At 46.5% G+C, this 25,209-nt stretch overlaps 2 protein-coding genes across 2 annotated transcripts; one reads left to right on the forward strand and one right to left on the reverse strand.

The window, feature by feature from the left end:
- The first annotated feature begins 8,964 nt into the window (after nt 1-8,964).
- On the forward strand, nt 8,965-16,325 carry LOC123452778 (cactin). The gene is made up of 13 exons (XM_045129492.1): nt 8,965-9,405; nt 9,490-9,581; nt 10,833-10,929; nt 11,527-11,598; nt 11,683-11,745; nt 11,830-11,970; nt 12,920-13,015; nt 13,484-13,762; nt 14,066-14,207; nt 14,298-14,449; nt 15,049-15,222; nt 15,616-15,882; nt 15,966-16,325. Exons 1-13 carry the CDS (start codon nt 8,977-8,979, stop codon nt 16,083-16,085), a joined length of 2,124 nt encoding a protein of 707 aa, XP_044985427.1. The 5' UTR covers nt 8,965-8,976; the 3' UTR covers nt 16,086-16,325.
- Nucleotides 16,326-17,562: 1,237 nt separating this feature from the next.
- Nucleotides 17,563-24,898, reverse strand: LOC123398927 (protein argonaute MEL1-like). The gene is made up of 22 exons (XM_045093369.1): nt 24,245-24,898; nt 23,180-23,385; nt 22,926-23,075; nt 22,696-22,829; nt 22,493-22,602; nt 22,294-22,400; nt 21,774-21,912; nt 21,581-21,697; nt 21,296-21,403; nt 21,137-21,208; nt 20,692-20,811; nt 20,431-20,599; nt 20,222-20,343; nt 19,974-20,114; nt 19,681-19,823; nt 19,536-19,598; nt 19,381-19,444; nt 19,149-19,284; nt 18,961-19,034; nt 18,772-18,866; nt 18,633-18,664; nt 17,563-17,990 (listed from the first exon to the last, which is right to left on the reverse strand). Exons 1-22 carry the CDS (start codon nt 24,881-24,883, stop codon nt 17,803-17,805), a joined length of 3,129 nt encoding a protein of 1,042 aa, XP_044949304.1. The 5' UTR covers nt 24,884-24,898; the 3' UTR covers nt 17,563-17,802.
- Between the last annotated feature and the right edge of the window lie 311 nt (nt 24,899-25,209).

Genomic DNA, 25,209 nt, shown 5'->3' on the forward strand with positions numbered 1-25,209 from the left:
CTGCAACTCATGTAGTTGTCAGTTGATTACCCGAGTGTACCTGTAGGATACAGTCGAAGGCATGTGGGTGCTTAGACGATTCTGCATCGCATCTAAGTCCCCGAGTGTGGCGATAAGTGCACACTCGAAGAAAGTTAAAACTTAGGCAATTCGTGATCGCAGCTAAGTCCCCGAGTGTGACGTTAAGTGCGCACTCGGAGAAAGTTCATACTTAGGCGATTCTGGATTGCAGCTAAGTTCCCGAGTGTTATGCTAAATGCACACTCGGAGGAAGTTCATACTTAGACGATTCTGGATCGCAACTAAGTCTCCGAGTGTGGCGTGAAGTGCACACTCGGAGGAAGTGAAAACTTAGGCGATTCTGGATCGCAGCTAAGTCCCCGAGTGTGACGTTAAGTGCACACTCGGAGAAAGTTCATACTTAGGCGATTCTGGATCGCAACTAAGTCCCCGAGTGTGGCGTTAAGTGCACACTCGGAGAAAGTTCATACTTAGGCGATTCTGGATCGCAGCTAAGTCCCCGAGTGTGACGTTAAGTGCACACTCGGAGAAAGTTCATACTTAGGCGATTCTGGATCGGAGCTAAGTCCCCGAGTGTGACGTTAAGTGCACACTCGGAGAAAGTTCATACTTAGGCGATTCTGGATCGCAGCTAAGTCCCCGAGTGTGAAGTTAAGTGCACACTCGGAGAAAGTTCATACTTAGGCGATTCTGGATCGCAGCTAAGTCCCCGAGTGTGACGTTAAGTGCACACTCGGAGAAAGTTCATACTTAGGCGATTCTGGATCGCAGCTAAGTCCCCGAGTGTGACGTTAAGTGCACACTCGGAGAAAGTTCATACTTAGGCGATTCTGGATCGCAGCTAAGTTTTTTTTTTGAGACCGGAGTCTGCGACCGCGGAAGAACTTTGAACCTGCAAAAAACTCAATTTGCTTTATATTATTTCACCAATACTTGTTCTTTACATTGCTTCAGTCGACGGTCACGTGTATAAGCGCTTCAGGAGATCTCCGTTCCATGCTCGCGGCTCGTCTATCTCCCTGTCGACGTTGTAGAGTCTGTATGCTCCACTGTTCAGCACCTTTGAGATGATGAAGGGTCCTTCCCAGGCAGGAGCCAACTTGTGAGGTCTTTGCTGATCCACTCGGAGCACCAGGTCGCCTGCTTGGAACGTACGACTCCTGACGTGTCGCGCGTGAAAACGCCACAGATCTTGTTGATAAATGGTTGAGCGAGTCAGTGCCATCTCGCGCTCCTCCTCTAGAAGGTCCACTCCGTCTTGCCTTGCTTGTTCTGCTTCAGCTTCGGAGAAGAGTTCGACTCGTGGATCGCTGTGAAGTAAGTCACTCGAAAGGACTGCTTCTGCTCCGTAGACGAGGAAGAACGGTGATCGCCCTGTAGATCTTTTCGGGGTTGTGCGAAGACCCCAAAGCACTGAAGGTAGCTCAGTGACCCAAGCGCCAGCGGCATGTCCTATCTCTCGCAGGAGTCGGGGCTTCAAACCTTGCAAAATAAGTCCGTTCGCCCGCTCTGCTTGTCCATTGGACTGCGGGTGCGCCACGGAAGCAAAGTCCACTCGGATACCTTGGCTTGTACAGAAACCTTTGAATCTGTCCGAATCAAAATTTGTCCCGTTGTCCGTGATTATGCTGTGAGGTACACCGAATCTGAAGATGATGTCCCTGGCAAACTTGACGGCTGTTGAGGCGTCGAGCTTCTTGATGGGCTTGGCTTCGATCCATTTCGTGAACTTGTCGACTGCCACCAACAGATGTGTGTATCCACCTTGGCCTGTCTTGAATGGACCGACTGTATCTAATCCCCACACTGCAAACGACCACACAAGAGGGATCGTCTTCAACGCAGACGTCGGTTTGTGGGACTTATTGGAGTAGAACTGGCAGCCCTCACATCGGTCAACCATATCTTTAGCCATCTCGTTTGCCTGCAGCTAGAAGAAACCAGCCCTGAATGCCTTGGCGACGATTGCTCTCGGAGAAGCGTGATGACCGCAGGTTCCCGAGTGAATATCTTCCAGGATCAGCTGCCCCTCTTCCGGGGAGATGCATCGTTGAAAAATGCCTGAAACGCTTTCCTTGTACAATTGGCCATCAATGACAGTGAATGACTTCGACCTGCGGACTATCTGCCTAGCCTGGACTTCGTCTTCTGGTAGCTCCTGCCTCAGGATATATGCAATGATCGGCACAGTCCAATCGGGGATGACAGCAAGAATCTCCATGACCAGATCAACCACAGCAGGTACATCGACTTCAGTCGTATCTGTTGAACTCTTTGGTTGTACTGGTTCCTCTATAAAAGGATCTTCTTTGACTGAGGGAAGGTGGAGGTGCTCGAGGCAGACGTCACTCGGGACTGGTCTCCGAGTGGATCCGAGTTTTGCCAACTCATCCGCTGCTTGGTTCTTCAGTCTCGGAACATGGTAAAGTTCTAGACCTTCAAACTTCTTCTCAAGCTTCCTCACTGCATTGCAGTATGTGGTCATGGTGGGGTTCCTGACGTCCCACTCTTTCATCACTTGATTGACCACCAAATCCGAATCGCCGTAGACCATCAGGCGACGGACGCCGAGTGAGATGGCCATACGCAACCCGTAGAGGAGAGCTTCATACTCTGCCTCGTTGTTGGAGGAATCGAAGTGTATCTGTAGCACGTACTTGAGCTTGTCGCCCTTTGACGATATGATCACAACGCCAGCGCCGGAGCCATTCAACATCTTGGACCCATCGAAGAACATTGTCCAATGGGCCGAGTAGATGTGGGTCGGTTGCTGTTGTTCTACCCATTCTGCTATGAAGTCAGCCAGAGCTTGAGACTTAATCGCTTTCTTGGCCTCGAACTTGATATCGCAGTACAGCATCTCCATCGCCCACTTCGCCACTCGGCCTGACGCGTCTCGATTGTGGAGAATTTCCGACAATGGAGCATCAGAAACGACAGACACCGAGTGGTCTTGGAAATAATGGGCCACCTTCTTCGCAGTCATGTAGATCCCGTAGATAAGCTTTTGATAGTGGGGATACCTCTGCTTGGAAGGAGTCAGGACTTCGGAGACGTAGTACACTGGCCACTGAACTTTGTATGCTTTGCCTTCTTTTTCTCGTTCGACTGTAAGAACAGTACTGACGACTTGATTTGTAGCCGCAATGTACAGAAGAAGGGGCTCTTTACTGAGCGGAGCAGTAAGAACCGGCTGGGTGGAAAGTAGGACTCTGAGGTCGTCGAATGCGACTTGGGCTTCGTCTGTCCACTCGAAAGTATCTGATTTCTTCATGAGTCGGTAGAGAGGAAGTGCTTTCTCGCCGAGTCGACTGATGAACCTGCTCAAAGCCGCTAGGCAACCTGTGAGCCGTTGAACATCGTGTATTCTGACCGGCCTCTCCATTCGTACGATGGTCCCGATCTTTTCGGGGTTGACATCGATCCCTCGTTCGGAAACGAAGAAACCGAGTAACTTCCCGCTAGGAACGCCGAATGAACATTTGGCGGGGTTGAGCTTGATATCGTACCTACGAAGGTTGGCGAATGTTTCTGCTAAGTTAGTCAGCAGGTCGGAACCTTTGCGTGACTTGACTACGATATCATCCATATACGCCTCCACATTCCGACCGATCTGGTCGAGGAGACATTTTTGGATCATGCGCATAAAGGTAGCTCCTGCATTCTTCAAACCGAATGGCATAATGATGTAGCAGAAGCACCCGAATGGGGTGATGAAGGCTGTTTTTAACTCATCGGGACCATACAGACGGATCTGATGATAGCCCGAATAGGCATAAAGAAATGACAGACGCTCGCAACCCATAGTCGAATCGACAATTTGATCTATGCGGGGGAGCAGAAAATGGTCTTTCGGGCAGACCTTATTGAGATGCTTGAAGTCGATGCACATTCGGAGCGACTTATCCTTCTTGGGCACCATGACAACATTGGCGAGCCACTCGGAGTGGTGAACCTCACGAATGAAGTTGGCCGCCAGCAGCTTGGCCACCTCTTCCCCGATTGCCTTCCTCTTGTGCGCGGCGGACCGGCGCAGGCGCTCTCGGACAGGCCGAGCAGTGGAATCCACGTGCAGTCGGTGCTCAGCCAACTCCCTGGGTACACCTGGCATGTCAGAGGGTTTCCATGCGAAGATGTCCCAGTTCTCACGGAGGAATTGGGTGAGCTCGGCTTCCTATTTAGGATCAAGGGTGGTGGAGATGTTCGTCGGGGCAGCAGTGTCGTCGTCGGGTGAATGCTGACCTTCTTCGTCTCTCCCGCCGACTGGAATGCGGATTCAGAAGCTGGCTTCTTTGAGCGCATCAGGTCGGCGGGGTCGACTGTTTTCTTGTACTCGTCGAGCTCGAGGAAGGCCATCTGCTGGTCGGCGATTCTTGATCCCTGCTGCAGGCACTCTTCGGCTCGCTGTCGATTGCCCGTGATGGTGATCACGCCTTTCGGGCCTGGCATCTTCAGCTTCAAGTATACATAACATGGACGGGCCATGAAACTCACATACGCTGGGCGGCCCAGAATTGCGTGGTAAGCGCTCTGGAAATCCACCACCTCAAACGTGAGCTTTTCCTTGCGAAAGTTCTCGTCGGAGCCGAAAACGACGTCCAACGCGATCTGGCCGAGTGACTTGGCCTTCCGTCCAGGGACGACTCCATGGAACTGCATGCTGCTCTCGCTGAGTTTGGACATCGGAATGCCCATCCCCTTGAGAGTGTCGGCGTACATGATGTTCAATCCACTGCCGCCGTCCATGAGGACTTTGCGCAGTCGGACTCCTTCTACCACCGGGTTTACGACCAGAGCTTGTCTTCCTGGGGTCGGTACATGTGCTGGATGATCCGACTGGTCAAAGGTGATCGCAGTCTGAGACCATTTGAGGAACTTGGGGCTGGCAGGGGTGGCCATGTTCACCTCCCTATTCACCAGCTTCAGTCGACTCTTGCTCTCAACGTCAGCAAAAATCATGAGAGTTGCATGGACTTGGGGGAACGGATTCTCCTTGTCCTCCTCATCCTGTTCGTTGTCCTTTTCACTCGGTTTCCCTTCGCCGAACCCCTGGATTAGGAGGCGACACTGTCGAATGGTATGCTTCGCATATATGGGGTTGCCCTCTTCATCCATCTTCGTATGAACCGGACATGGCTGGTCCAGGATGGGGTTATTGAACTGCTTCTTCTTGGGGGTGAACTGAGCCTTCCCTTTGCCCTTGAACTTGGCATTGGTTATGGCTGCGGCTTCTGCTTGCGGAGCAGTCGGAGCTTTCTGCTTCTGCTTCCGAGTGTTGCCTCCATCTCCATCAGCGACTGTTTTGTGCTTGCCGCTTCGGATGCGGTCTTCTTCTTTGCCATTAGCATAGCGCGTCACTATTTCCATCATCTTGCTCATGGAGATGTCGCCTGTTCGGCCGAATTTCAGATACAGATCTCTGTACCGCACGCCTGCCTTGAAGGCGCAGACTGCTTGATGCTCGGTGACGTTCTCCACCGTGTGGTAGAGAGTTGTCCAACGCCGGATGAAGTCTCGCAGGGGCTCATTCTGCTTCTGGACGCAGTGCTGGAGCTCCACGAGGCCAGCAGGGCGCTTGCACGTCCCTTCGAAGGTCCTGATGAACATCCGGGCCAGATCTGCCCAGCTATAGATGCTTGAGGGGGCCAACTGGTTCAGCCACGCTCGAGCCGAGCCGTCGAGCATCAGAGGGAGGTGCTTCATGGCGACATGGTCGTCCCCTCCTCCGATCTGGACTGCCACTCGGTAGTCATCCAGCCACGTTTCTGGCTTGGACTCTCCTGTAAACTTGTTGATTCCCGTCGCCAATCTAAAGTTTGGCGGGATGTCAGCCGAACGGATGGCTCGACTGAAACACTCGGGACCAGACACGATGGTCCTGCTTCCGCTCGGACGGTCCATATCATAACCCTCGCGGTGGGCTCGGCCCCTATCGACCCTTCGCTGAGCGATACGCCCTCTTGCGTCAGGCCTTGGGTCGTAAGTGTCACCGACTGAACGCCGATCATCATGATGTCGGGGCCCGTAGGGCCCACCCCGCGGAGGGGTGCGTGAACGGCGGCGATCTTCGTGATTTATGGAACGGCTGCCTCCTCTGTGCCGCTGATGGGAACCAGGGCTGTGAACCGACCGATGCGTATTCGCATGAACGGAACTATTATGGATCCTGTTATGCGACTGGGAGACTGCCGAATTCTGCTGCTGCGTCGTGTGCAACAGGGCTCGGATCTGCTCGATTCCCCTACCAGCCTCTGAATCAGTCGGCTGGAGGGAATCGGCTATCTTGGCAGCTGCAGCCAAGTTGAGGAGGGGTGTGCGGAACAACTCCACGTTGCTCCGCCGAGTGTGTCAACTGGCAGAACGGCGAGGCGAACGACGCGCGCCGGACGTTTCGCCGATCTCGTGCTCGTTCCGGCCAGCTTGACGGGGATCTTCATGGGAGTTGGACATGTGTACTTCTGTTGCAGGCCCGCGACCCGCGTATTCGGAAGGAAACTCAGTCGGAACCAAGCCCGAGTGCTGGGACTGCGGGGCAACCACAACAGACTCTAGAACTGCCACTTGTGAAGACGCGTTCTGGCGCGCCTGGGCGTGTTGCACCCAACGCTGAAGTCGCGGACGGCGAGACCGCTTGCTGCGGCGCGTGACGGCGGTGCAGGTCGACACCGGAGCCGACTGTTGGAGAAGAAGAATGCCGCGGGCGCCGGCATGGAAGTGCGTAGCCCCACGACGGGGAAGCGCCTCGACGTCGAGAGGAGCATCCCGAAGCCACGCCAAATCGTCGATGATGAAGGAGAGAGCACCGAAGAAGATCTGGTGACCCATGCTCGAACCTCCACCGGACGACATGACGAAAGGAAGTAGTCGCAAACTCGCCGGAAGTCGCTTAGACGCCTGTCCCACGGTGGGCGCCAACTGTCGTGGGTATAAGCCTAACAGTAGATGTGTAAGGTATGAAAAGGATGGGCAGAGCCTTAGCTACGGCGAGGTTGTATGAGTTCAGGCCCCTCTGCGGTGGAGGTAATAGCCCTACGTCTCAGTGCTCAGGGAGCTTGTTGTCGAGTGGAAATATGGAATACAATGAGTTGCTAACCCCTGCACCAGAGGGGGAGGGTGGCTTATATAGAGTGCGCTGTCCTCCACAACGGTTCTGGTACAGGGGTGGAGTAGTGGCGATTGAATGCGTACGTTACCGGTAACGTACGTCCTAAATGCTAATAAATGCACGGGGAAACGTACGACCGTTTCCCTCCAGGGGGGGTTACGATGTTCCGAGTGGCATCCAGTCGGTTAGTTGGATGTTCTCCGAATGTTAGTCTCCGACTGGATGGTCGAGGACTTGTTGCCGACTGGATGATGGAGACTACTTAATTCAGTCGGAACTGACTAAGGGTCTTGTCCCTTATGAGGGGTAGTCCTTGGGTAGGACTTATAGGGCAGACCTATGACCCTACCCTAGGACTATAACCCCATCAAGCCCTTGGAGATTTTTCTGAAATTCTCTTATGGGCCTAAGGCCCATCACTAATTTCAACATTAATCTCTCTAATTTGTTCAATCTCAATGAAAAAATTATAATTTGTTAATGTGGTGTATTTGTAGGTTCCCTTATGATGAAAATTGGAGATTGGACTATTATCGTCAAGACATCCAAAGGTTTGATTATGTGTCTAGTGCTTAGCGAGTTATTTGCTGCTGTACGTTTTTTATTTATTTGTTTTTATTATCTACGAAACATTAGCACGTATATTGCGCATACCGTTTATTCAAATATATGATACTAGTGATGTTTGATATATCAAAATAAATCGCCCAAGCTTTGACAATTCGCTTGCTCCGCCACTGATGACGAGTGAGGACGGCGTAGCGAGCCTGCTGATCTACGAGTACCTCTCGAGCGACGGTGCGGAAGCTGGGCGAGTTCGGGTGTCGCGACACAGGATGGTTGTGGCCGTCGCGGCGGATGGACGAGAACGGGAGGAGTGGTAGGATAGGAGGAGGAGGCGGGGCATGTCACCGGGTCTCCGCACATTTCTGATTTTGGATGAAGTATCTCTGGTTTTGTGACGCGACGGACCAATTATGCACTAAGGTCCTGATTGGATTGACGTTTCTGACGACCATACCCTTGTAAAACATACGGACCTCCATTGATCGTTTTGCAATCCAGTTCAAACATACGGACACATACCTAACTCATCATAGAACTCTCACATAGACCATGGGTTCGTACAAAAAGCATAATGGACAATGCTTACCATACCATGGGATCACTTGATCCCTCTCGATACATCGTGTACGCTTTGTGTGTTGATCAACTTGATTCATTCTTTTGACTTGGTCTTGATCAACCTTGATAATTATCTTCTCTCTTCATAAAGATGATGTCTTGAAGGTAAACATGAATGTTCCCACAATCTTCTTCTTCAAGACATGCATGCTTGCAATAAGCTCAACTCTTACATGACCAATCTTTGGATAAATCCCTGAATACCACCTTGGTCATCACATAAAATCCTTGAAACCAACAAATAGATTTCAAAAAATGCCTATGAACAAATCCTGCAAAAATATCTCAAGGCAACTTTTGGTCTATAAGGATTGTCATCGATTACCAAAACCAAATATGTGAGCTCACTGTTCTAACATCATAGATTACTTTATTATCACCACAAGAATCCACAAGTTGAGTACCAAACATATATCAAGTGAATCAATAGAACACCCCACTGTCACCACGGGCTTCCACATGCAATACATACATCAAGGCTCAAATCCAATATTCAATCTGCCATAACAAAATCTCAAAGGAAAAGATTCAATTCATGATGTTTTCTTCATGTCCATCTGAGCCTCTTCGGCAATGTTTTCTTCTGATTTGCCAATTTTCCTCTCCGTTTCACAGGACTATGTTCTGTCGTCCATGATGTGCTGCATCACGATCCGCGCCACCGTATGATGTGCGGCCCAGATACCGCCAGCCCCAATTTGTGTTCAGTTAATCGGCCCGGCTCCATCACCACGCCAAATCTCCACGACCAGCCGCCTTTTCCCCCCGCCGCCGACATGCCTAGGAAGGAGCGCGAAGCCGAGGGCAGCCGGAGCTCGTCGCGGCGGCGGCGGCGGCGGTCGCCGTCCGACTCGGACGACACCTCCGACTCCGGCGGCTCGCCCCGCCGGGGCAGGAGCCGCCACCGCCGCAGGAGCCGCCGCAAGGCCGCCCCGTCCTCCTCCTCCTCCTCCAGTGGCGCGAGCGATTCGCAGGCGTCCGGCTCAGGCTCCGACTCCGGGGACCGCCAGAGGAGGCGGAGCAGGAGCGCCAAGCGCGGGGGCGTCACCGAGGAGCAGATCCTGGAGTACATGTCCAAGAAGGCGCAGAAGAAGGTGGGGTCTCCGTTCGGCTAGCTTCCTGGCCTACGCCTAGGGTTTCCGTTGCTAACTCGTTTGTTAACCTTGCCGCTTCTGCAGGCCGAGAAAGTGGCCAAGAAGATGAAGGCCAACGCGGTGTCGGGGTACTCCAACGACTCCAACCCTTTTGGCGATCCCAATCTCACAGAGAAGTACGCCAGTTCGCCCCCCCTCTTCTGATAACATTGCGCAACTGCATTGGTGATGCTTGCTTTACCAGTAGAAACTTGGGTTGGCACCTGTTTGGTGCTGCTAGGATACTATTCCTTTTATGCCCTAGAACTGAGATACCTCTACCGGATAGGTGTGCCTATTGCTCTGAATCTGTTATAACCGTTTAAAGTTTGGGCGCCTGCCTGCGCAGTGGCAGTGTGAAATTTGTGATGGCTTGTTCTTGATAAGTAAACGAGTAATGAAAAAACTCGATTAGCCCATAAGACCTGAAGACATGCATATGCTGTAGGAAATTACAAAATGTACTTGGTTAATGCACTCCAATCAGATTTTCCAAATTCGAGTAGCATCTAGCTAAGTTGGATTAATTGTATTTATGGAAGGTGCCGAGGTGGTTTATCTTTTTAATTGCTTCTGCACAACCACTTATACTTGGTATATGTGTTATTCGTCAGTTGTGAAGTTCGTAAGCTTTCTGGATGCAGCTCATAGCTCAGGGTTAGAATAGATGCCGTGAATAAATAGGTTTCATATTGTACACTTTCATGACGAATTGGCTACTTAGTTTAGTGATGCATCAACTTGTCTGTATTATCAGTGATGCTGCCATGAACAATTCTCTTGAAGTACTAACTAAGTAGATCAAGTTTATTTCCTCAGTTAGCGATATGCATCTTCTGATGGGGTCGCTGATTCAATAGGGTCCACTCTTTAGGATTGTCTTTGATTGCAATTACAGCAATCTGAACTTCATTAGAACAGTATTTTATACATTTGTGTTCTCAGAAGACCCGTTTCGGAATTTACCATAAAAAATTGACGATTCACATGGTTAATATTATTTGCCGAACTTACTCGTACAATTTAGGATGCACCCTGTGATTAATATTGTTCATGTTAATTTGCCAGTAAATTTCGTTGTAGGTTATATAGTCTAACTACTGTATAAGATTATTTGGTTTTCAGCTCTTATTATGTTCGGTGTTATGTTCTGGTGTAGTTTTCTTGCAAATAGTTTTTAGACCACCGAACATAATTGGGTGATATTTTTAATTTTTATATTCAGTTTTATTGGTGAGTAGTACAAGAAAATTTTGACTGCATTGTAGATCATAGATTGTTCGATATCCCATACTGCTACATGCTACTCTTACTGTTCCTTTGGATTGTTGTTTTAGTATGATATACCTAAAGAAGGACTCTCAAGTCTGAACCTTATGCCGTTGCAGCTTTGTTTGGCGAAAGAAGATTGATCGTGCCGTAACTGAAGGACAGAAGGTGGACATTTCTGTCAAAGCTGAAAAGAAAAAGCAGAGGGAAAGAATGGTAATCCTATAAACTGTGAATTTCACTAGCACTATTTCTTATAATACGAATTTTAACCTTGAAGCCCATATAAGTATCATGGCTATACTTCGTGAACATGAGAATGAATCTTCATGCAATTAACAAAGTCTAGATTTTAGATTTGTGATTATTTTATTTCCAGATGAACAACCTTTTTCTTGTGGTTGCTCACCAGATTAGCATTATGTTCTCTTCTGAAGAAAGAGGAGTGCCCACCGTTCATTTTGACTTGGTGGTGGTGGAAGTGCTTATTATTATATTAAATAAAGCATCACCTGCTACAGTATACACCAGATCATGTTCTAAACACGAGTATAGCTGCAAACACCCTCCCAAAAAATAAAGCATATTAAGTGTAAACATGTGCCTCCACACATTCGTAAACATCATATGTGTTGATCTGTTCCCTGCAAAAAGGGCCGTTGGTCTTATGCATTGTACAAGTTTTTTTGTTTGATGGCTACCACAATGAATATATATCCTTGCATTTACTTATTTTGTTTAAGGAAGGTTAAAGTCTACGACTCTCTGTTTTTGTTCTGGTACCTAATACCTTTTCCTGCACTTTAAATTTAGGCTGAAATAGAGAAGGTTAAGAAAAGAAGGGAGGAAAGAGCAATTGAAAAAGCTCAGCATGAGGAGGAAATGGTCAGTATATATCTCTGATTTTCATAAGTCATATATAGTTTCAAGTAATATTGCTTGTGCAACTAAATACTTTGTATTTTGTAGGCATTGTTAGCCAGAGAAAGAGCACGTGCTGAGTTTCAAGATTGGGAGAAGAAAGAGGAAGAGGTTTGTACTTCACATCCTGAAAATGCAACTTTTGTTGAACCAACATGTGTTCATTATTAAACAGTTTTGTATGTTGGAATGCAGTTTCATTTTGATCAAAGCAAATTTAGGTCTGAGATCAGATTACGGGAGGGACGTACAAAGCCTATTGATGTTCTCCTGAAGAATCTTAACTTCGCAGATGAATTTGATGTTGAGTTAAATGAGCCCTACTTGGTGTTCAAGGTATATACCGATTCTTTATCCTTGTTTGATTCCATTCATCAAAGGTTGCTGTATGCTTGCACTTAAAAGAAACCTCAACATAAGTTTCATTTTTCCTCCTACATTTTAAGTGCTGCACTCAAGCACACCATTTTTTCTGGCCTATTCAACCTTGACAATAGAATAAGTACACTTACGGTGATGGGTCAGTCTCTGGGCTGCCAAATTCTCACTACTCCGTGTATTTACCAGTGAACTGATTATCTTATAACGATTTAAGTTATATCACTCCATTCATTTTGTGTGCCGTTAGTTTGCAGTATGTTATTTTTTCTGTCCTTGTTTCACTGAAACTACACCGACACTTTTTGTTGTTTTTCCCCTCATTAGGGCTTAGGCTTTTGTAAGTCTTTTTGTTATTTTTTGGACAAATGAGTTTGCTGTTTTCTCTTTTTGAGCGTTCTTGTTTCCCCGTTGTATGCTCCCCAGGAGAATATGCACTACTAAACTTAATTAAGCAATCTTCTTCTCTTGAATTTCCCTATCATAGAAGTATTGGTTTATTCCCATCTACTGGATTCATAGGTATCTTATCAAGATCTAAACTAAAATCCATTCGTACATATCCTGTTCCTCTTTATTTTCACTCACAAAATCGTCAGCCAGCCATGAATATTATGTTAACTTTAAGGCCAGACGTGTTGACATACAAGTGCAGTAGAATTCCAAATTTGACAGATTTGAGTTCAAGCTTGCATCTGCATTAAACCATTGTACTGACAAATAACAAACCATCAGTAATTAGTGTGCAAAACAAGAGAAATAGGATCTCCCTGTGTAGGCCTTTCAATGTATTTAAAACATAGCTGTGCCATGTGGTCCTACTACCTTCATACAACAAGCCCACATTTTAATGGGATCCATCTTTCTTCCACAATTACTGAAGCATATGTAATTTGCTAAATTTCAGGGATTAACAGTGAAGGAAATGGAAGAGTTACGTGATGACATTAAGATGCATCTCGATCTGGACAGGGAAAGCCAAGTAAATGTCAAGTACTGGGAGGTACATGTCTAATGTCTTTACACACCCTCCTGAATATTGTTTGTCCCATAGCAATCGTGAGTGATTTCTATTCCAATGATACATCATACTACTGCTGAATGAGCTAATTTGTAATTGGCAGCCTCAGCTGACAGTATTTTGATATTTTATTCTGTCAGTTTCGATTTCGCAGAAAGATTGTGCCGTATGGTATGTCAGGACATGTTCTTTAGCTTGGTATATACTCCCTCCGTCCTACAATATAAGATCGATTTGTAAGCTGTTTTAGCTTGCAAAATGATCTTATATTATGGGACGGAGGGAGTACAATCTAACCCTTAGTTCCTCACTAAAACGAAACCAAACTTGAGAGTGAGTTTGTAATATGGCAGGAAACCTTCGCTAATATTAAGTTTATTTCGTTTCATGGTTGTATGTTCACCGATAATGTTTATATGTATTGACACAATTTAATTTGGAGCTCATCAGGCACTCATGGTAGTGTGTGATTGGGAGCTAGGTGAGGCTCGGAAAAGAGATGCCGTGGACCGGGCTAGGGTGCGTGGTGAGGAACCACCCCGTGAGGTTGAAGAGAGAGGCTTGCATGCAAGTATTGAGGGGGATGTAAAAGATCTCTTGGAGGGTAAGACTTCCACAGAGCTAGAAGAGATGCAAAATCAAATTGAGTCCCAGATGCGCTCTGGAACTGCAAAAGTTGTTGAATACTGGGAGGCCATTTTGAAACGCCTTCATATATACAAAGCAAAGGTATGTCATGCTTGTAGTTTGTAGTTTTTGTGATAATGGCTCTTAATTTGACGAAAGGAAATGTGGTTTCTGATTATACCATTATCTATTCTTTGTTTTATTTGTACAACACAAGCATAATGGTGCACAACTACCTTAATCTGACCTTGTTTCCGTAACATTATCTTCAAAGCCACATGATTTGCAGTCTGGTTCAGATGGCAAATAGTCATGTGGAGCTGCTTTCTCTAACTATCTGAACATACAGTTGATCAACGTTATCTCTCATATAAAAGAGAGGCTCATTTCTTATTTGTATCACAGGCTTGCCTGAGGGAAATCCATGCTTCTCTCTTGCGGAAGCATCTGCATCGTCTAGAGAATGCTGCTGCTCCTGAACAGGCTGTAGAAGCTGATGAAGAATTAGACACTAAAGAGGAGGATGTGATGCATGATGAGGAAGAAGGTTTAGATTTACTTATGATCAGTTAACACCCCACCTTCTTCTAGATACCTATATGGTTGTCTGTCTTTCTGATACCTTTTCCATGCGCAGATGATAAACGATATTCGCCAGAACCTATAGAACATATCGCTGAAGCAACAGAGAGCCATTTGGATGAGGAAGATGGCTCCTTCTCGCCTGAGCTAATGCATGGCAATGAAGATGAAGATGCAATTGATCCTGACGAGGACAAGGCAGAACTGGTACAGTTACTCGCAGCAACATTGTGCTTTTTACAGTATGCTAGAATGCTGGCCCGTATGGAAATAGTTATTTATGCAGTCAAAACTCTCTCGTTATTAATTAAATTAACAAATACTACTCGATAGCAATTGAATACACCATGTTGTGCCACTAGAAAGTCATAAAGCCTATGGTAGAAATAATTGTAAAGTTGTGATATGGCAACAGTCCACCAAGATCTTAGGATAATCGTTCGAGCAGTTCTAGGCCTTCATGCATGTTTACCCTGAAAAAGGTTTAGTTTCATTTATGGGTAACTTTTGTTGGTAATGCTAAGGCATCCTAGGACCAAAGACTTCTTTTAACAACCAGCTGGAGCTCTGCCTCTTCATTAAGTAGATTTTTTTTGAGCGGTTAATAAGGGAAACCAACCAAAACCTAGTTCTAACTAAGGTTGTTTTTGGGACACTTAAAATGGTTAATTTTCCCTGGTAGGAACCTTTTTTCCCCTCTCAATTTGTTGCGTGAGTAGGTACATTTAATGTGTTTATTACAAATTTGAAATGAGGTTGGCTGGCCAGTCTCACACATGTGCTCTTTCCTTTGAAATATTCTCCAGGATCGGCAACGTGAAGCTGTAGTTACCGAGCATCAAAGGAAAGTTAAGGAGGTCATGACAGCTAAGGCAAGAAAACCAGATGAGTTGGAGCTGAAGGCAATGAAAACAATGGGAGCAATGGAGGAGGGGGATGCTGTATTTGGTTCAGGTGCTGAAGTGAACCTGGATTCACAGGTTTGTTTCATTTGCCTTCTGGACAAAAACAATACTATAATTTCTTTACTAGGAGCGCTACCATATTATGCTTCCTAAATATATCAGTATATATGTATCTGCAGTTTCCAACATTATGTTGATATGCTGGATTCACTTGTAGTCAGGAACTGAGGACTGCAGATTCATTGAATTTGAAATTGTGGATATACTAATATTTTCTAAAGCTATATTTGATGTCTACTTAGCAATTTGTATAATAATATGCTTTTACATGCTAGAAAAATTCTCCAACTAAAAAAAAGGAAATGAAAAATTCTAGCAACTTTGGCACATTGAACTACTGCTAGTGAACCTCCATTCACTCTCAAGCTCTCGTCTGGATTCTCACATACTTGCTTAATGTGCTCACAGGTGTACTGGTGGCATGACAAGTACCGACCAAGGAAACCAAAGTACTTCAATCGTGTGCATACTGGATACGAGTGGAACAAATACAATCAAACTCATTATGATCACGACAACCCACCTCCTAAAATTGTCCAGGGCTATAAGTTCAACATATTTTACCCTGATCTTGTGGATAAATCAAAAGCACCAATATACACTATAGAGAAAGATGGAAGCGCTGGGGAGACATGCCATATAAGGTTTCATGCTGGCCCTCCGTATGAGGATATTGTAAGTCTTTTGCCTCCCCTTCTCATTTAGCTTTTATAGTTTCCATGGAAGATGCACTTAATTACTCTGGTTTCCCTTGGCAGTCTTTCCGTATCGTGAACAAGGAGTGGGAGTACTCACACAAGAAGGGCTTCAAGTGCACATTTGAGCGTGGGATTCTTCATCTGTATTTCAACTTCAAGCGATACCGCTACAGGCGATAGATGCCCACACAGCAGGAAGAAGTGGATCATCGATCGGGCTATTAGAAGTTGGTTCTCTGTTTCTCGCTTGAGAGCATATTCTTTCTTACAAGCTTGCTCGCGCATCACAGAAGTCCTAGTAGGCATGCTCAAATTAGTCCCTGTACCAAAATGTGAACATACCAACAATTGGATAGTTTGTATCAAATTTTTCTGGCACTTGCTACCTTGATTTGAATGGAGGTTACGGTGTAGCATAAATTCAAAGTATCTGTACATGTGTGTATATTCTCCAAACTAACAAAAGAGACGGATATGCTTTGTGTAGTTTGAGATAATTATTGTTAGAAGCATAGCTCATGCACACATAGGTTCGCACAAATAGCAGGTTGTAGTCAGGTATGCATCTTAAAAGTTGACCAGAAAAATGAGCTGAAGCATATTTGTGCCGTGCTCATGACAGGCTAACCATTAGCTGAACTGTGTTGTGAAGGTCGTCATGTTTGGATCTTATCGTAAATTCTTAGCTGTGTTGTGAAGCCTGTCATAACCTATATGTGTTTTTTGGCACAAACAGAAATTTTACTTATCAAGCAACACAAAAAGTATAGCCTGAAGCTTAAAAAAGCTACAAGTTTAGAACGGCACAAGGCTATGAATCTTTGTGATCTATGCGTACTAACTATGAAATTCATTGTTGGGATTAAAATCCTGCCTTATTGAATTTCATTTGAAAAAGAAAGGTGCGGTCTGATGGCTTCGAAAAGTGTTGCTCCTTTGAAGCAACAGCACTCAAGTGACTAAATAACTCCACATGGAATTCTTCTGTCTACAAAAGCTCTTATGTTAACCGGAGCAGTAAGAGCAAAGATGCATTGGGCAAAAACCACCCGACTATGCAATCTACAACTGGCTGACCAATTTACAAGTGGGCAAGCCTAAGTCCAAGCCAAGAGCAACTTAAAAATCTAAACAAAAGGAATTAAAGTGTGCTGTGAAGCTTGTGACCACATTGTACAAACATGTTAGGCATTGTGATCAGTAAAACTTCAAATTCGTTCTTGTGAAAAGTTGAAAATTCAATTAGAAATCCTGACTTCTTAAAATTCATTGGATAAAAGAAGGTTCAGCCTGGTGCTTGTGAAAAGTTCTACTCCAATGATGACTTGTGTTTAAATACTCCACTGAAAATACTCTACCTGCAAGACTCTATGAGATGAGAAGTTCTCTCTGAAATCAAAGAAACGGAGAAGTAAAATCAATAGATGCAGTGCGCAAAGGCCAAGCCGGCTGTGGAATCTGGCTGACCAATTTGGTTCTGGACAAGGCTAAGTGCAAGCCAAGAGCAACTCAAACAAGTTGCTGCTCTGACTTGGACCTGTTCGCGCAAAGTCCAGAAACAAAGTAGTTCACCAGATACCAAGCCGAAAATTTCAAACTTAAAAACCAAAAGATGAGAATAACACAGATCAACAGGGCAACTAGCAAAACCACTTGGTAACTTGAAGCACTTGCATTGGATAAGTCTCAAATAAGCTGAAGGTAACAAAGGGTCAGTCATAGATAGGTATCCTGGCAACTTCAAAATGGTACTCTAAGATAATACTAGCACTACGAGCAACAGGCTCCACGGCCAAGTCGCCAAAACAGAGTCATAGCCATCTCGGTCTCTCTCTCTCTCTCTCTCTCTCACGAAGAACAAACTCAGGGTACGCACAAGGAACAGCTCAACAGGAGCTCAGCAGTAGAACATCACGTCCTTGACGTTCTCCTTGATCTTTGGGAGCTGGCGCACCTCCACAGGGCCATCCCGCGCAATCGCCGCCTGCCCGCTGCTCCCGGGGGTCGACCCGCCGTCCGAGCTGTCCCCTTCCACGTAGTAGCGTGCACGGAATGCCGCGAGATGGGCATAGTACGCCGGTGGGACTGCATAGCAAGGTCAGCCAAGTTAAGCTTCTTCTGGAGGTAAATGTCACAGGGGGTAAAAATAGAGCAACATCTAGGCTATTCAAGTATACCAAAACCAAAGTCTTAAAACAGCAAGTGGGGTTGCTTCTGTGTTGTTCATTTCATTGTAAACATAGATGACACAGAACAAAGGAATGGAAACTACTCAGTGTATTCATGTAAACTAGCAGAGCAATGCAAACTACTAGTGGAGTCTAAGTCTATTCATCAAAGCTACCAGAGGAATGAAAACTACAAAGTATTTCATTCATAAACAAAGGCTCGTTTTCAGCAAGTGCATGCTAATTTAGAGTTTTAGACCAAAGGCCTTAAGCACAGATTCATCAAGGAGTTCAAGGAAACAGTGCGGTTGGATCGCCAATTTGTATCAGAACAGGCACATAACAAGGTAAACTACTGCCGAATTACTACAAGTCTACAGCTGCTAGGACTATCAGGATAAGCAAAAAAAACAATACTAATCCAATAGCAGAAGACATAAGGCAGATGCTCCCAGGCTACTAGTATTAATGCCCAGAGGAGAATGATCTACTTTGAGAGAGAGAAAGTACAGATGAAAGTTGCAGTAAATTAAGGCAGAAAACTGAAAAGGAAACTCACCAACTGAGACCGCACGAGTGCAACGAGCATAGCTGCATATGGATCAGAATTAAACCATAATCAGACTCATAAATACAACAGAGAGAGAAAGAGAGATGGGGTGGGGACTGGGGAGAGAGAGAGACAGAGAGAGGATTACGTGTAGCAGAGATTGTTGGTCAGTGACTGAAGAGCGTCGGCTGTGAAGTGATTCTCATCATAAAGAACATGGTAATGAGTCGGCCTGCTAGTTCCCTGAGGAGCATTTGACAAACACACTCAGTATGCAATTGCAAGCATTGAAGATAAAGTGCATAGGAAAAAATGGACATGTGGGCAAAGTTGGTACCTGAATGCCAGCATGGCTGCACAAGTAGAAATCAAACTCTGTTGGGTGGCAAATCATGAGGTCAACCACAGTTCCTGCAAGGCAACAGAAACACAAATGTGCACCCAATCACAGTCCGCAATGCTTCAACAAGTAGCATATACTTAGATGTTTATCAGTGACATTGAAATACCGGTGTATTTGCTAACCTGGAAGTATGTTCCCACTCTTGTCAGTCATTTCACGCCTCCCATGAACCTCAGGGAACAGCCTCGTGTGATGCCTTTTCTGGACAACGACGAAGGTGACTGGGGGCATATACCCCTCCTCCAAAGAGGCACAGGCCTTGCAACAGCAACGTAGAAAACCATCAGAATGAGGATAACCAAGGATATAACATCAGGGGAGGTAGGCCAAAACAGAAAGTTGCATGTCACTCACCTTCCTGATTGCGTCCATTTCATGAAGCAGGACATGGCTGAATTGGCCTTCACTCACACCATCCCTGTATATGATGAGAATGATCAGTCAGTTAGTCAGCTCCATTGACTGGACAGGATGAAAAGAGTTTCCTGATTTTGGGCACATATATATACCTGTAGAACAATATCCTCTCAGGCCTCCGGCCTGTCTTCCTGCGGAACGCAATCAGTAACTCCCTGTAGAGAAAACGATGTCAGGTTAGCAGTTGATCCATATGGCAATTGATAGTGATCGCCTCTGCCTAATCGCAAAACTCACCTGATCATGCCACCATTGACATCACCCCTCTGTGGATCTTTGGTGACACTGAAGAGGTCTTCGATTATCTCCTGCCTGTGTGGTTGAGCAGAGACAAGACCTCTGTACTTGGTGATCTCTGGCCAGTCCATTGATGCCACCACCTACATCAATCCAATAAAAGAAACAGCTAAGTATATTTGTACTCAACAGGTATGTGCATGCATGATGGCCGTTCTAGTATTTGAAAGATCAAATCAGATAGAAACAAATACCGAATTGATGACAAACTGTTAACTGTGGGAAAAACTAACCGCAGCAATAGATGATGCAGAGTCCTCTCCAGGTGGGGGGTGTGTAACATCAGCACCAAAGATGATTGTTGGGACTTCAGACACAAACGGTATGCCATTTCGCACAAAAGCTCTCTCCAGGACCGTGTTGCGTCCTCCGACCTAGTTAAGACACAGAATTATCACATTTAACAGAAAACGAAGTAGACATAGAATCAACAAATTCCATGGAAACTGAATGTAAAACATGGACCGGGTGGTTATGTTACCTTCACATTGATTTTGAGTGCAACATTCTCCAGATATTGCTTGTTCGGTCTCATAGCATGCCTTGGCAGGCAACACTGAGACACGATCCCAAGATCAGTCTCGCAAACCTTCTTGATTTTCCCTGCAAAATTAAACAGGGCACACACATAAATCTACAGAAATCCAAGAGAATGTGGAAGGGGATTGACCAGAGGAGGCGTATGCATACCATAAGAACCACTGACTTCAGGTAGGATTACGATTAACAGTTGCAACTGTTTCTTGTCTCCTTGTTTGTTTAGCATTTCGGTAGTCCTCCTGCACACATCCCTCAAAGCATTCTCGATGTGGTTGGGGTTAGCTGATCGGTTGTCTACAAGTGGCCTTGGATTGACAGACTGCAGGGTTGGACAACACAACTCAGTCAGCTGTAACATAGAAACATAAATCATAAATGCCTAAGAAACAGGAAAGCAATGCAAGCTTTTACCATTCCAGCCATATTGCACATCTGAATCAGATCACAACAGAACCTGTGTACCTCCTCAGGACGCATGCGTGAAAAACTCACACAAGCCCAGTTATCTATGATTCCTCCATTAATCATTTTCTGCAGGGAAAACAATATACAAATGAGATCTATCATTTTTACTATCATCGACGTCACATATGTGCTACATACGAAATAATGGGACAAGTCACAAACAAGCTCAACAGGCTTTCAGTTAAGTAACTAGTGTGAAAACCAAATAATGAACAAAGTGCGAACACGCAAAAATAATTTGAGTTGCTATACATACAAAAAAATGACCTATCATTTTTCAATACATTGATAACAAATAAAGAAGAAACTCAACAAGTTCTCCATGTATTTAGTACCAAGAAAAGGCAATGCTTAGTAAACTTGGGAGTGAAGACAATGAAAAGGAAAATACCTTGTTAATCATGTTCCATTGCCCAACACTTGGCGCACAGGTTTTCTCCTTTCCAGAATCATGATATCTCAACTGAAACAGATACAGAGGATGTGATTACACTACACAATCCTTCCAGTTAAGCAGCTTAGAGAATGGGAAAAAATGCAGGACTCTTACCATGGGGGGAGGCAGCACACGGGCTGGAACAGCGACAAGGTCACTGCAGACCTTGATTCCAAACTCCTGAGCAAACTTGTCCTCGGCATACTTGTTGTGCAGAACCATCTACAGTGTGAAAAAGAATGTTATGAGAAAGAATGCACATTACAGGCAAACATGACATGTATGCCTTGAAAAGGACATTCCTAACTACATGAGTTACAACAGAATGGAAAGATCTACTAGATGTTTAAAGATATATGGACTGGTATTTACAGAATACAGTTGACAACAGGTTCATACCTCACGAATGCTTTGCTCCCTCTGCTGGGGACGTTGACAGGTAGCTCTAAGTATGTTAGTGACCTGCTTGTCATTCAATTTCTTAGAGTACCTTTGCCCTTCAACAATCTTGCACGCCTGCAATCAATTTGTAGAGAACACTCAGCATGCAATGTCTAATTCAAATATGAGGAAACAGTGATGGATACAGTACCTCCATAGGCAAATATACAGGCCGAGCATCACTTCCAGACTGCAGGCAGGGCCAAGTAGTGTACTTCAGATTGTAGTCATATCTTTGCTTGAAGTACTGAACAACTGACATTCTTGTTCCTCTCTCATCAACAGGAAATCTAACAACAACCACAAAAGTAACAGGAGTAAAGTGAGATATATTAGAAAGGGAATAATAATCATGGATAGATGCTCAAAAGGAAACTGTGGTATAAACATTCATATGGGAAATTATGAACAGGCAACAACTTGGCACAAACAGATATTTGCTATGTTGCAGAAATCATATGCATATGCCACTAGTACTGGACGAATGTTGTAAACAAAATTATTCCCCTAACTAATTCCTGACGCACCAATATCAATGAAGAAGCAATAAGCTGAAAATCTACACAACTACACATCTTTCTGATATTCCAGCAATCCTGATTAGTTGCTCCAGAAGATAGAGATAGAAGACATAATGGAAAATACTATAGCATGCGAGGACAGATCATTACATGAGCTGGCTCATGGGAATAGGAGTGATCCCCGTTATCTTGTATCTTCTGATTTGATCTTCTTGGTGGTTTGTTTCAACACGCACCCCACGGAGTGCTTTCTTTATCTGCATAAAGTTGGTACGAAAGAGATTCGTCAGGTATTTACAGCCAACAACAGGTTACAGTGTGCATAGCATGTTCTCTAAAACTAGCTGACCTTGACACGGTCCCTATCTGTCAGAGGTCGCGAGGCATCACGTAAGTTGAGGAACTCTAGCACAAATTGGACCACCGTGACAGGCTTGAAGAAGGATGTTGCAGAGATATCTGAATCATGGAAGTTCAGATCATCAGATAAATAAGGCTACAAAAAACAGCAATCAGATAACAGTAGCAGTGAGAGACAGGGGAGGGGAGTACCAATATTGAGCGAAAGGCCCATCTGTGTTGGGCGTAAGCTCTGGTAGTAACCTCTCCAGCACTCCAAACCTTCACCAATGTCTCCTCTGTGACCAAAAGTGGTTGAGAAGAATGATCTGGACACTGTGACATAGCTGCAATGAAAAGGCAGTGTTAGGGCTCAAGAAAACTAGCAAGTATGATCAGGTAAATCTGATAGCAAAAAAATTGCTTGAATGTGGATGTCGTACTTCCAGGATGGTGACTCCCTGAGGACAACATCAAGCACTTGTATGGTTTCTTGAGGCATATCCCTCTGCCTTCCTTTGAGGAACTGCTGGAGGTGGTACAGGTCTGTCCTCCCAGCAATTCTAATGGTGATCTTGTATTCCCTTTCAGCCCTGCAAATGAAGAGGGGGAGCAAGTTAGCAGCTACAAACACAATGCATAAGGAAGTTAACCGCACTTGTATGTATATATGTTGCAGAATGCAGATCTGATCGACCTTTCTTTGTCTTTCTTTTCCGGATCAACCAGTGTAACCGAGAACTCCTCTGACTCGAAAGGAAGTGAGCCTGCGGTGTAAAGGCTCTTTCTTCCATCGTAGGCAGGCAATTTGCCGCCAAGGGATGTCTTGCCGTGCACCTTGATTAGCTCGCTGAGCACCTCCCTGTTGACAGCTCTTGATTTTGACTCCGGGTTAATGGAAACCTGCAGCAGGACATTAATTTGGACATCTCATTATGCATGCGAAAACTGCACCGGCAACAAAGGTGGCAAGGGCGACAAAGGCCTCTGCGTTGCATGCATGCAGCGAAGCAAAGACGAAAACAAAAGCTGCAGACGCCGAACGGATCACAAAACTGCACCGGCAACAAAGGTGGCCTCCTGCTTTGCCAAAAATGCATGGCAACCACGTCCAAAGAAGATGCAGGACCATGGTCAAGTTCTGTTGGTACGTTGCTTTGCCTCTTTGTCGCCAGACGAGGACAGGGACCAGACCAAAAAACCCATGGGCAAACCAGTAACCGGGGCCAAAACCATGCAAGAATGCCAGAAAAAGACGCAGCAGATCAAAGATAAAGGTGGGCGGCTTTGCTTGAGCCAAAAGAGATCGGCACCACGAGGATAGCTTGCCAAAAAAATGACTATACTACTGTTACTAGCTACAGTAGTTTCCAAGAAAACAGAAATAGAAGCCCTATATTGGATGGCTTTTGCATGGAGGAAACCAGTAACAGGAGAAAGTGAGAAACCATTCATGCATCTTCCAAAACGGCAAGATTAAAGGCAGCAGAAAAAAGAAGGAAAGACCAAGGCGTACGTGTGTAGCAGCGCTCGACCAAAACACCCATGGATGGATGGATGCGGTCCGAGACGCACGTCGCATGCAAATAAACGAAGCAGCTAACGGAGGAGAACAACACGTACGATCAATACAAGCGTAGATCTATGGATGCGGTCGGGCAACAGATAAACGTACGCAGGGAGCGCCAGATCTGAACAAGGAGTAGCTAGTACGTACGTGAACGGAGAAGGTACGCAGGGAGGGGGAGAGGGAGCTGCTCACATCGTAGTGGAAGAGGTTGTTGTCGGCGACGTTGACGAGGAAGTGGTTGGCGCGGATCATCACCTTCTTGCCGACGGTGCCGGCGCCGGGGCGCGCGGGGTGTGCGAGCCCCTTCTTGGAGACCGGCGCCAGGTCCACCTCGGGGGCCTTCTCCTCCTCGAGCTGGTCCACCTGTGCAGCCGCGACGGCCGCCGCGGCCGCGGCGGCGGGTGGCGCCAGCGCGGTCTCGGTGACGAAGAGCTTCTGCTCCAGCTCCTTGGCGACGGCGGCGGGGGTCGGTGCAGGTGCCGAGACGCGGGCCGGCAGGAACGGGGGCGCGGTCGGAGAAGGCGCGCGGACGGTGGCCGGCGTGGGCGAGGGCGCGCGGATGGTGACCGGCGTGGAGGAGACGGGCGGCGCGGGGCCGCGGTAGACGACGCCGTGCTGGTAGACACCCTGGTGAGGCCCCGTGGCGTTCGGGTTGTGGTAGACGGCGACAGCGGGCGCGTAGGGCGCCGGCGCGACGGGGCGCGGCGCCGACGAGGGCGCGCCCGGAGGCGGCCACACGAAGCGGCCTCCCGCCGGCGCGCCGCCACGCCCTCTGCCGTACTGCTGCTGGTCGCCGCGGCCTCCCCGGCCTCCGCCTCCGCGGTAGGCCATGGCAAGAGAGAGAGAGAGAGCTACGCTACGCTACGGTGGTGGCGGCGGCGGTGGATTGGAGAGGAAGAAAGGAGCGGAGCGGATGAGGACGGTGGCGGGTGAGTTGGTGGGAGGGGAGGGCGGAGGAGGCTACTTTTATAGGCGGTGAGCAAGCGGGTGGCGAACGAAACCCTAAGCGAGCGAGCGAGCGAGGTGGTGAGCGCATGGCGTGGTCCGTACGTGGGGGGAGGAGGGGGAGCTTTATCGAATTTCGCGGTTCATCACGGACCCGCGTGTAAAACGCCGTTGCTTAGAGTCACAGAAGAAAATATCTGGGCTCGCTCTCG

Source organism: Hordeum vulgare, chromosome 5H, assembly GCF_904849725.1.
Source record: "Hordeum vulgare subsp. vulgare chromosome 5H, MorexV3_pseudomolecules_assembly, whole genome shotgun sequence".
Lineage (NCBI taxonomy): Eukaryota > Viridiplantae > Streptophyta > Magnoliopsida > Poales > Poaceae > Hordeum > Hordeum vulgare.